Below are 13,449 nucleotides of genomic sequence, written 5' to 3' on the forward strand. Positions count from 1 at the left end.
TTAACCAACATACTTGTGTGAGAGTTGTGGAACTAAATCCACTCTGCTTATACTTAGAGTAGGTGTCGAGTTTATTCATTTAAACTGGAAGTTTAGTGTCAACTTCCAGAAACCTGAATGGAGAATGAGTGTGTGTTGGTTTTGGGGTGGGTCAGTCAGTCTGTGTATGTGTATGTGTGGGTGGGTGGGTGGGGGCTTTGTTTTAGGCCCCCTGACACCCTTGGGCCCCAAGAAACGCTCAGCTAACGTTCTTTGGGTTAGTGTGCACCCCCCACCCCCCCTGACGTCACGTCTGGAGGCTGGCTGCTCGCGCTGCTGACACTGTTCACCTACAACAGAGAAACTTTCCTGGAGTTCTCAGGCTCTTCTGACTGCGGACCAGGTCAAATCTTCCCCAGAGGAAGCCGCAGCAGCCCGGAGGCCCTCCATGCTGCAGGAAGACTGAAAGCGGGACTGGACTCACTTCTACAACCATTTTAACGTTACATGCCCCATTTTATTTCAAACTTTTCACAGTGAAGCCAACGTGTTTCCTTGGGTAACGTTAGCTTAGTGAAGTTAGTGCGTTCCCGCACCGGGTTGGAGGTCGGTGCCTACAGGAATATGCTCAGAAATACGAAGGTTTTTCCTCCTCGTAAGAAGTGAAAAGGAGTTTTTCACGGAGCCGAAAGTAACGTGGACCTAATTTCCCCCCAAAAACTTTTTCTTTACTTCGTATTCGGTGTGGATATGGCTTGGATAAGATGGGGCCTTTTATTATTTTCGGTCGGTTTGTGTGTCTCCCCTGGTCGTGTGTCAGCGCAGCAGCAGCAGCTCCAGAGCGGCTTTAGGAGGCTGTACGTACTGCAGCCCGCGCCGGGGCCAGCCGGAGCGGACGGCGGGGTGCGAGTCAGCTCCGTGTCGACGCGCCGCGGCGCGCCGGGGCAGCCGCACACGTACAACCTGGAGCTCACCGCCAACTTCGGCGGCCAGGTCCGGACCCGCAGGATGGGGAACCAAGCCGCGTCTGCCCCGCAGTTCACACAGCAGCAGTCGGACGTCCGGCTGAGCGGCCAGGAGCAGAGCCAGCAGAAAAATGTCATGAAGCTGTCGGGGTAAGAAACTCCGGATGAGTGTCAGGAGGGGCGAATGTAGGCTATGGGAGAACGCGAATGACTTTAATGACTTCCTGTCAGCTTTGATCACAAACCAAATAAGCCTCAGACAGTTCAATTTTGAGAAAAGTGCCCGAAAATTACGCTTCAACAGTTGTGCGCAGGTTTCATATCATACTCTAATGGCACAGACCTGATTTCATTCTGCCAGTGAAGTGGGTAAACCGTGTCTTTGGTTTCTCCTTCAGTGTACTCCAGCACAAAACGGCCCATTGTTATCAGGTGCTGACTTTTCACTGACACTAATTGGAGCTGACAGTGTTGACTTGACAGTTTGTTTTCATACTCACTGTACTGGTCAAACTGTCTGACCTGTTTAATGAACTATGTCTGGAGTTGATTCAATTAATGCTGATGATATAGTGTAATTGCATTAAGTGGATACGATGCAATTAGTATTATTATAAGTATATTGTATATTAATTATTCCAAACTCAAAAACAGATGTGTGTCAGCCTTAAAGAGTAGTGATTGTATTCTTATGAGTCTCTCATCTCCACTGTATCCCTGGTTTTGTGTTAGATTGAGCTGGCTTCTTTCACAGGTATTTTGCTGGCTGGCTGAAGCATTACTAGAGCTCTGTGCCTGGTTCTGTAGATCACAGCCATACTGTGTATTTGTTCTAAGTCTAGTGTATAACGGTAGGAATGTGTATACAGCAAAGTGCCTTATTTAGCCTAATAAGACCTCTCCTCAGGACTGTGTTGGCATGTACAGGCTCTGTTCTCTTGACATTTCCCAGACCTTCCTGTTGCGTTGCTGCACCTGTTAGGGTGGAGAAATCACACCTTATCCATCTTTTGGGTTCAACGGGTTTGGCGGCCTCAGACAGTTCCATCACAGCTCCACACAACTTGAACCTGAGCAGGGGGTTAATAGACCTCTCATCCCAGCAGACATTTTGACATGCACAGGTGTTACTAATAACAGTAAAGTTGACTCCCTTCTATTCCAGTGTCCCAGTACGCCATGACAGGGTAATGGTGAGCCAGCATGCACAATACATGGGGCCTCAATTATATTGAATACATACCCTAAGTTTATATGCGCCCAAAAAAAAGATTTATAAAACTGTGCACAGACTGATATCTGCATGCATTCTTCCTTTATGAATCACAGTCAATTTAAAAATGTATATACATGGACGAGCCTCGTATTCTGCCCACTATTAATCATAAATGGCCAAAGCAATTCCTCATGAATGTAGTTCTACATATTGCTCTGTGAGGAGGATGGCAGCAGGACCGAGTGTGGGCATCATACGGCACCTCTCCTCTGTGCCTTTTAGGACTGGGAATGTGGTGCTGTGCTAGCAGTCAGTTGCAGGCAGACTATAGCTAATAGTAAAATAATAAATTCCAGATGCAGAGTAAATGGTTATGATTTGGATTGGGCTGTATCCTACTACTGTAATTGAAGAGTGGTTTGCGTGTATGTTTGTGTGTCTCACCATTCCTCCAATCCACATCTCCACTTCCCACCAAACTTGCTCCAAGAAATGTTCAGGGGCCAGCCTTTGCATGTGGTGATTACTGGTGGGTTTTATCATTTCATTTCATTTTTAATGTTTACAGCGTTTCCTCTAGGATTTTTTTCGGCAGCTGGGGCAGGCTCTCTGAGGAGCCGTGGCGGCGTAAACAAATGACACTTGACTGCGGATTTTACTTTTACAACCTATTTATTGAATGGCCAGTTGAAAATTGCTTTTTAAAGGCTGAATGTAGAAATAAAAGATAAAAAAAATAAAAAATAAACAAAACAATAAAATTAAATAAATAAAAATAAAAACAACAAATAATAATTTCTTGATGGGGCTGTAGAATCAGTGACTAAGTTTGCACCCAGGCAAATGTATATGTAGCCAAAATATATGTGTATATATCCTAACAATGCATGGAGGGGGAGTTTAAATAAAGTCAAAACAACGACGGAAATGAGAGGAAAAATTAAAAGTACACACAGGTTTCTGCCATCTTGTCTACTAACACAGGGCTGTAACGTCAGTGGGTTTATATACAAACACGTACATCACAATATAGCAACGTGGTGCATGGCAGAGTAAAATAAATAAATTAATAAATAAAATTGCGAAGGGTCCAAGTAAACAATACCACTGGTGAGATTCGAACCTGCAAGTTAAAAGGTCTCCATTCAGAAGGGGGAGCTCTACCCACTGTACCACTACTTCATTTCATACCCCAAGGGCTAAACCAGTCAAAATCAACAATGAGATGGAAGTATTAACAAAAAATAAGAAATAAGAATGAAATGATGCATGGAAGAGGAATTTAAAATAACAGCAAAGTTAATTTATGCGATATTTTCCTGCCTATCACCCAAAATAACCTACGAGAAACTACAAGGTAAGTTAGGACAAACTTTGCCACAAAGGAGATCTGTGCTGAACTGATTTGGTCTGCTTGTCTTGATCAGCGATTGGGCGCAGACAGTTCAAGTTCAGTGGCTGAGAGAAAAGCAGGGTGGAGATCATTATCGTACTAGAAAAAACGCTGTTTTGTATGCGCGTGGTTATGTGCACAGACACTCGTATTTCACGCGCGTTTTGATGCACAAAACAGCGTTTTTTACATGTGTTCTTGGAGAACTTCATTACGGCGTAAAAAGCGGTGTTTTTTTTGCGCGTTTTTTCGCCATAATGAAGTTGAAACGTGACTGAATGTGGTGTATTTCTGGCGGACTTGGCTTGTATTTGCGACAAGCGGCGGCTAGGATTTAGGAATGGCGGCCTGCCACTCCTAAATGAATGTAGAGGAAACACTGGTTTAATGAATACTCTGCAGTTTTACTGCAGTTATTGACACTTGAATCCTTAACTTATCCCTTATCTATCTACAATGCAAAGGTTTTTTTTTTTTTCCAAATTATTATTTACTTAATTATTGTGTACTACTTCTAACTTCTGAGAATGTTTGAGATGAGAAATCAACTGTGTAGTTTTCAAATGTTGGCAGTTTGTGTGTGTGTGTGTGTGTGTATATATATATATATATATACATACATATATATAAATAAACTGCCAACAGACACACACACACAAACATATATATATATATATATATATATATATATATATATATAGGCACATGAGTCATGAATAAATACATGAACAGAGCCTGGATAACTATGAGAAAGCCTACAATTCAAGGACCCACACATGGTTATAGGAGTGCTTGGCATGCAAAAGCCAACAGGACACTAATAGCTTTCATCAAGAACTTAACCCAGCAGTGGAATACAACACGAAGCCAACTCAGAAAAGACAGTCACACAGGAAACCATCAAATGTGGCATATACCAAGATGTTGCACAGTCGCTGCTACTGTTCTGCATATGCCTCTGCACATAGGCCTCTGAACCTCATCAGTGAGAGCGTCTCAAAGAGTGGCTATAGACACGGTTTCAAGATTGGAGATACCTTAAGCCACCTCCTAGCCTCCTCCTGACATCAAGCTTTATGCCAGGAATGAGTTAGACATTGATTTGCTGGTCCACCTCACCACGTTCTACAGCGACGATGTTGTGATTTCATTCAGACTGGATAAGTATGCTGGAAAAGTGACCAAAAGTGAAAAGGAGTTGAGGACTGAAGGCGTTGAAATGCCAGATGGCAGGATAACCACATATAGGACAAGTTACAAATACCTGTGTACTCCACAGACAAATTGAATCCATGAAGAGGCAGCAAGGGAGTCAGCTACAGCCAAATACCTTCAGAGAATGAGTCAGGTCTGAGGAGCCAGTAGAACCAAAAGAATAAGATCCAAACCATCACATGCCCTACCGGTCATCAGATACCCAGCTGGAATAATAAGATGGCCAAAAAGGAGGAGGAGATAAAAGCCGCAGATATCAGGACATGGAAGGTCATTACAATGTATGGAAGGTTAGTGTTATTGTACATTAAGCCAAAAGATAAGGCCCAAGGTTTAGTGAACATCAGAGCTAGTATCGAGGATGGAACATCCATGAAAAAATTACAGTGAAGATATGGGAACCTCATAAATGAATTACTGTTTGACAGCTGACTCTGAAGTGTTGGAGCTTCTCACCAGCATGTGAACAACCCTCCCCCATCCTTTGGGGTTAACCACAGCAAATAAATTCTTAAACTGAAGCACTGTAGTGTCATCACCCCATTCAAACACTGTGATGAAGGTCAAAGCCACATTAGCCTGTTTGAATGGGTCAGTGATATCAGCTTGTCTTCCTTCACAACCCTCTTCCTGACTTTAGTAATGAGGCCTCTATCGCAGATGGATGATATTGACATTCAAATTTAATGTACCTATCTTCTAGAAACATAAAAAGGGGTTGTGTTTAATTGTCAGAAATAGAGAAGTCAAACTTAATTAGGTAAATATAATTAAGAAAAGAGCTGGTTTTATATGATTGTACATTGAGGCATGCTAACAAGGCCTACCCATGTAGTGCCTCCAAAAAAATTAACTATGTCATGGCTTCAAGAACTGTGATTGTTCAGCCTGGGTTGCATGTCTTATTTTCTACAAGTTCCTGGTAATGGTTGAAGACAACATGAAGGAAATTTGAGAAAGGCTCACTGAAACAGATGCAGAATGACTTCCCTATCTGCATTGTTCACTGGTCCAACTGTCATATACTGTGGTATGCAAAAGTTTGGGCATCCCTGGTCAAAATTTCTGCTATTCTGAACAGTTAATTAAGTAGAGGATGGATCGATCTCCAAAAGTCATAAAGTTTAAGATAAAACATCCTCTTGAACATTTCAAGCAAGAGTTGTGCATTGTTTTTGTTTTGTACAATTTTAGAGGGAAAAAAAGGGAAAGGAGTACCATGCAAGTGTTTGGGTAAACCAAGACATTAGGCTTTATAAACACTGTGGCACCTCAAACCTTGTCCCAACAATCAGCAGCCATGGACTCCTCAATGTAACTGCCAAGCATTCTGAAAATTAAATTAATTGATGCCCACAAAGCAGGAGTAGGCTATAAGAAGGTAGCAAAGCTTCTTCAGTTAGCTGTTTCCATGGTTGGTGATATGATTAAGAAATCAATGGCAATGACTAAAAACAACCATGATCAAGTTCAGGTCTGGAGGACCACGAATACTTTCCAAGAGGACAGTTTATTGGATTGCTAGAAAGATTCCCACTTTAACTGCAAAAGGCCTTTAGGAAGATTAAGCAGATTCTGGAGTGGTGGTCCCCTGCTCTGCTGTGTAACGACACCTGCATGGAAGAATCATCAGAAGAAAATCTTTCCTACGTCCTCACCACAAAAATCAACATTAGAAGTTTGCAAACATCTAAACAAGTCAGATGCATTTTGAAAACAAGCTCTGTGGCCTGATGATGTTAAATATAACTTTTTGATCGCAATGAGCAAAGGTATGTCTGAAGAAAAAAGGAATTTCATGAAAAAAAGAACACCTCTCCAACTGTCAGGCATGTGTGTGGATCAATCATGCTTTGAGCTTGTGGATGGCTTCTTCAACAGGATAATGATTCGAAACACACCTCAAAATCCACAATGGACTGCCTCAAGAGACACAAGCTGATGGGTTTTCCATGGCCCTCAGAGTTCCCCAACCGAAACATCATCAAAATCTGTGGATAGACCTCAAAAGAGCTGTGCAACCATGCAAGACTGCCCAGGAATCTCACAGAACTAGAAGCCTCTTGCATGGAAGAAAGGGCGAAATCCCCCAAAAAGAATTGAAAGACCCACAAAAAGTGTTTATAAGATGTGGTATTTGCTAAAGGAGGTGTTACTAAATCCGGACCAAATGTTTGCTTCTGGCCCTTTTGTTTTTTTGTTATTTTGAAACTGTAAAAGATGGAAATAAAAGAGACTAATTTTGTTTAATATATAAAAAGAATGTGTCATCCTTAATGCTCTTTGGAAATGGGTTCACTTTTACTTGCTAAGCTATTCACTTTCACTTCAAACTTTTGCATTCCACTGTAATTATGTGAATCTCTTGATCGCTGTTTTCATATATTTTGAGGCTGCGCAGGTCACTTACTTATGAGACTTTGCAGATAGACAGAGCATAATGGAAGTATGTTTTTTTCCTGTATTTTCAGAAGCAAACATTTGTATTTAAAGCCAATACATTTCAATCAATGGTCAATGGTCAGAGGTAGCTGCCTTGGCTAGCTTGACTTTTAACTCATCCTTCTTTTCTGATCATTGATTAAGAGTTAACTATTGATATCCCTAGTGTCAAGTGTAAATCTGTCTTAATTCAGTGATTTACCAGTGTATGGCACTACACTCTTCTAACAGTGACTAACAAAAAATAAGCTGTGGCAGCTGGTTGAATTGATCTAGCACAGGTTGAACATGTGATCAATAGACCCCAGTCATAGGTGCATCTGTTGTATGGCTGGGGTATCATCCTCCACCTATACTGTAGTTCAAGAGGCAGTGACTCATCGTCATTTAAGCCACTCTCTTTCATGATAGTGTAGGTTCCTCTATGGGCCCAGCTTCCAACAGCCTGCCTCAATCAAATCTCTGTGGACCAAAGTTTTGTAGTTGTAGTTGTAGCTTGTGAAACTCGGGTTGATTTTGCAAGGCTAACAAACCTACCATAGTAAGCACTACACCTCAGCAACTTCAGTATCACAGATAATTCCTGCCTTCCCACTCATATTTAGTATCACAAGGCCAAACTGCATCTCCTGAGCTGTGTGTTTGGGACGGCATTCAAGTCTGGAATATATCCGGTGAGGATTGGTGGAGCCTGGCCAAAAATCTGATAACTGTGGTGGAACATTTAGATGATGATGTCAGGTATCTCAAACCCCCTGAACGTTGTGGACAACATTTTAACTAGGTGTTACAGACATGGCCTATTTCTTAACTCAAATGTATATGTGCAATGTCCATGTTAAATGACAGCCCTGAGGATGGTGCATTTGACCAGTCAGTTTGATGGAGACAACTGTCATCTAATGTGCAGTCTACTTGAAATGACATCCCTTCAAAGATAAAGGTTTAATCTTGCCAAAGCAACATGAAAGTTTGGGCTGGCATTGTAGTTTGGTTGGGATCTTCAAACAGGGCCCAACTCTTACTTTTGATACACTTGAAGCCAGAAGTAGAGGAAAAAGGAAAGGAGAGAAAGTCTTTCTGTTGACTTTGATGTCCATCTGAGTGGGTGTGTGCCGTTGTGTCATCTACCTCTACTTGTTTTCTATTTGCAGGGTGAATGTGTGTGGAGGTCAGTGCTGTCATGGATGGAGTAAAGCTCAGGGATCCCAGCGGTGCACAAAGCGTAAGTGTACAGTAAATGAGTGTCTCCACGTTAATGTTGCTACTCCAGTCTACACATAAACACTGGGTGCTGACCAAAGTGTTCCAGGCACCCAAACCAGCTTTGAGACTACTCTCTGTTTCTTGGAAGATGATTTCCTTGGTCTCTTTCTTAAATATTTTTTTTTGTATGTCATGGCAAAAAAAGAAATGATGAATTAAGAAATCTTTCAAATATTGTCAGTATACAGTCATCAATTCACTGCTTTTGTCAATCATTGCACCCATTACCTGGTTGAAATATTTATATATATATATATATATATATTGGATATGTTAATGTACCTGCCCATCGTTTTCAAACCTGCAAATACCTTATGGTTGTGACTGCAATTTGCCTACAATTGCAACCATTTTAACAAAACACTTATTCAATAGGTTATCCAAAACATTATTAGGCCTACTCAAATATATTGACTTCATGCAAAGACTAAGTGTGAACAAAAACCCTAACCTGAGCAAAACAACACAGAATACGCCTACCCCTCCTATCCTGTCTGAGCTAACTAACTTAACTCTTAACTCTTGACTTAACTAGTTTGTGAGGCACATTGACGGTAAACACACAAACTCATCATAAAAATAACCTTACTTCCATAGAATTGCATACACTCCCTCATTTTTGGTATCATGTCCCAAGGTCCTCTGTTTAACATCTTGCACAAACTTCTCTACCTCTGTGCTCTCTCAGAATCTTTTCTTTTTTCTTTCTGTGTCAAGATAGCATTGTAGGCTTATACAGACTTGTGACTCACATTAAAGTCATGCAGACCTCTCTTTACCAACATGAATGTCTTCCTTTTCTCCACTAGGTCTTTTGTCAGATCCTCAAAGAAAGGCAGCTAACAGCCCTCCCATTCAATTGCACTTTTCTCCTTAGCCATCTGTAGCACCTTGTCTTGAGACAAATGTAGAAGCCCATCGTTAGGGTCCTTGATGACTCATTTTGGTTGGGCATGGGGTGAGAGAACAATGGATGTGTTTGATTCCAAATTCATTTCCTCTAAGACCAGCCTCTTGAGAGAGAATCCACATACTGAATCACTTTGCCTGTGTCCTCCTTGCCTTCTTTCAGTTCCACCGTTCCATTTTTCGCATCCACAATGTTCCCCATTACTTTCTTTTTTCCCCATTTCTCTATGCCTTTCTCCATCAGAGTATTTGTGCCCTCCATGTCTGACATATGTTGTCCTGCCTCTTCAAGCCATTCTCGTAAGCCTTTGAGATCTTTCGTTGTCTCCTTAGTTGAGACATCTGCCACCACCACCTGCAGAGTTTCACACATTGTGTTTTGTCAAACCTTCCAGTGTAAAATTTAGGATCATCTGTTTTGGGTTTTTATGGCAGGGGCTTACTAGGGTCACTGTTGGCATGACTCTCTGAGGCTGTAGCCTGCTTCTCAAACCTAGCTTACTTCTTGTTCATGCCCCCTTGAAAACATTTGCTTGCTGTGTTTGACATTACACCAGAAGCTGCAAATTGTCACTTGATTGCTGACAGTAATACTATGGTAATATATAGTAATAATATATGATATATGTAATATATGAAGTGTATTTTTTTTTGTCTTTGTTTAATATGTTGTACTTTATAGTTTCACTTCTGCTTTGTTATGTCATGGCACAAAAAATTGATTTTTTGCTCATCAGTTTTGAAGTTTTCCAATTACAATCACATTTTCTCCTTATAGACAGATGTTTCATAATTAAAAGACTAGAAAAAAAAAAAATGCCATTTGGACATTGCAACCATTCTCCTTGACAATCCCCTGATCCCTGAGACTTGCCCTTGTACCCCAGCCCTCTTGAATCCTTTCACCCCCAGCCTCTCTTGATTTCCTCTGGCCCTTTGGGTCCTTTCCCTTTCCCTTTCCCTTTCAAAATAATCTATGCTAAAGGTAGACCCCCAACCAGTATAGAGGGTATATGCTAACATCACTGTCCAATTATTATACACCCCTTCAGTTGGACTGAGTTGCAAAACATCCAGCAACAAGGCTGCCCTTAGTGGGGTAACTGTTAAATCAGGAGTAAAGCACATCATTATCTGCTTAAACTAAAGGCAAATGGACTCAACAGTGATCCTGACATCTTACCAAAGAACCAGTGGTCCATGGACATTGACAAACGGCCAGAAACTGAGTTTCCTGACATTTATATGTACCTGATAAAATGCTGGGGCAATACACAAAGCATAGCCTGAAGTCAATAAAAGCCTTGATGCTTGGTTAGATTTGTTGGCGACATTAGAGTGTTAAGGACACCAGAATTTTCTGGTTGTGTGTGGACAGGTTTGTATTTGTTTTTTATTGCAAGTATTATTTGGAAAACTCTAAGCTAGCTTGGCCTACTTTGTTTGCAGCTAACACTACCACTCACTAATGTTATAACATTGTATTTGTGCAGGTAAAACACAGTCAGAGAATGAATGAGCCCCAGTGAAAATTGGATAGCTGCAGAAATGATAGGGTCAGTTTTGACAGCCCATTGTACATGGATGGCAGGATTTGGAGAGACATATTTGCATGCAGCAGTAGAACAACTTTATAAAGGTGAGAATGTTACAAATGTGGTAAAGCCTTTGAGGATTTGTTGATCTCAGATGCTCAGTGTGAGCTTATTGAGCAGAAGACAAAGGGACAGGCTTCATCAAAGCAGATGTGGCAAAATAACTGCTTCCAAGTTTGGTGTGGTTATTAAGAGCAATGATTATCAATCAATGATAATCATATATACATACGTATGTATGTATGTATGTATGTATGTATGTACGTATGTATGTATGTATGTATGTATATTGCCTTCCGTGTCTTTCATATCGCAGTCAAGATATCATGGCATATGTGAGTAATATTTTACATCGATTTGGGATCTCAGTATCAGTAAATTTTGCAATATCGATAGCTTGACAGCCATTAACTAGTAACTAACCAGTTAATTTTGTGCTTAGGTGCATGTTGGAGTACATGTCAGTCAGTCGTGCTCTGGAAGATTTCCCTGTCCTTGACAAAATGAGAGAAATTCCAGTCAAATGCCTCTTTTGATGGACCCTATTTCCTCATGTTTTTGCGTCTACATGACTGATAGGGACAACAATTTTTGAAATTGGACCAGTATTGAGTGAGACTGCTGCTGCAGTCAGCTGCAAAACGCGCTGCAATATAATCCCTCGGAGTGTTTGCGCACCATCAGTGTACTTCCACTGACTGTTTATTTTTGCCACTGACAAGTTTAGATTGTATTCTAAGTGTCTGAAACATTATGGAAAGTGATCACTACAGAGATACAATTTTGTTAAATAGTGAGATCCTTTTTGTTTAACCAGAAACAGACGCTGTGTAGGTATTTCATTCGCATGGTTATGATAAGGTTATGTATACGTACATATGGTTATGTGCAACACAGTTTATAATAGCATATAATACCACAGGATATAATAGCTTCCTTTCTTTGGACTCTCTGGCTCTCGTCAGTTTCACGCTTTCTAATGCCGGAGTGGCTGGGCCTTAAGATGGACAAGGACTGCCACTGAGCCTGGAAAACCACTGAAGAAAAAGTTCAAATACTAAGTCAGACTGCATTAGTTTCCACAAATAGGGGGGCATTTGAGTAACTTAGAACATATCTCTTAGTCCGCTCTTAGTCTAAGAGCGGTTCAAAAAGCCCTTATGGATAATAAAAAAACGAGGATGTTCACGTCGCCCGGATTGGCGTCACCGGGGCCCCACCCTGGAGCCAGGCCTGGGGTTGGGGCTCGCAGGCGAGCGCCTGGTGGCCGGGTCTTTGCCCACGGGACCCGGCCGGGCTCAGCCCGAAGGAGCGACGTGGGCCCGCCTTCCCGTAGGCCCACCACCCGCAGGAAGGACCAGAAGGGGCCGGTGCTTTGTGTTTTGGGTGGCAGTCGTGGGCGGGGGCCCCGACGACCCAAACCCTGGACAACGACTTAGGGTGAGGTGCTCTGTCACCCGGGAGGAGCTCAGAGTAGAGTCGCTGCTCCTCCACATCGAGAGGAGTCAGCTGAGGTGGCTTGGGCATCTGTACCGGATGCCCCCTGGACGCCTCCCTAGGGAGGTGTTCCAGGCATGCCCCACTGGGAGGAGGCCCCGGGGAAGACCCAGGACACGCTGGAGTGACTATGTCGCTCGGCTGGCCTGGGAACGCCTTGGGGTCCCCCCGGAGGAGCTGGAGGAAGTGTCCGGGGAGAGGGAAGTTTGGGCGTCCCTGCTCAGACTGCTGCCCCCGCGACCCGGCCCCGGATAAGCGGGTGGGAATGGATGGATGGATGGAGAACATATCTGTTGACACTCTCATAAGCTTTGACTGAGTCTGTAGGTGGCATCCAGCCCTCTTTTACCTCATCAAGGTCCAGATGAGGTGTCTTTATTGTTGTGGATGTTAGACAGGGCAGAGGAGCTGCATAAGAAACAGTGGATGTGCCAACAACCAAGTTGTTGTGGGACACAGTAGCTTGCACAGCTGTAACAGATTTCTTTATTTTTTATGAAACCCAACAAATGTGACATAACACAAATACAAAGTACATATTAATGCACAGTACATTAGGACAGAACGCGATAATTTGCAAATCCTTTTGACATGTATTCAATTGCAAATAGTAAAAGACAATATTTCTACAATTTTTCTACACAGCTAACTTTTTTAAAATTGGGAGTATACAACTACGAAATGCTACAATAGCTCATTGCTGATATCAAAAGTAGTCCCCATATACAAGGCTACAAACCTGTACTTCTGATGAAGAGTCCTCAAAGAAAATTGTGTGCCAACAGTATGCCTCTGTGATGGGTTGGTCTGGCAGGCAATAGCCCCTTGTTGCAGGTAACTTTAGTGATGTGCTGGCCTGTATGCAGCAAATAGTTATAGTTAGTCCAACATCATCCCAAATGTGGAGTTATGTCAACAGCTACAAACATTTCAAAAAAGGATAAATCATTTTTTGAAATAAGTGGGAAGAAA

The 13,449-nt window shown here is 42.1% G+C and overlaps 1 protein-coding gene across 1 annotated transcript in view; it reads left to right on the plus strand.

Annotated features, from left to right (window-relative positions):
• The first annotated feature begins 382 nt into the window (after positions 1-382).
• The window catches only part of ltbp1 (latent transforming growth factor beta binding protein 1), a 138,689-nt gene continuing 125,622 nt past the window's right edge, over positions 383-13,449 (plus strand). The window contains 2 exon segments of the mRNA XM_076743220.1: positions 383-1,094; positions 8,365-8,435. Coding sequence (XP_076599335.1) covers positions 730-1,094; positions 8,365-8,435 — 436 coding nt within the window. The 5' untranslated portion in view covers positions 383-729.

Source organism: Chaetodon auriga, chromosome 11 (genome assembly GCF_051107435.1).
Source record: "Chaetodon auriga isolate fChaAug3 chromosome 11, fChaAug3.hap1, whole genome shotgun sequence".
Taxonomy (NCBI): Eukaryota; Metazoa; Chordata; class Actinopteri; order Chaetodontiformes; family Chaetodontidae; genus Chaetodon; species Chaetodon auriga.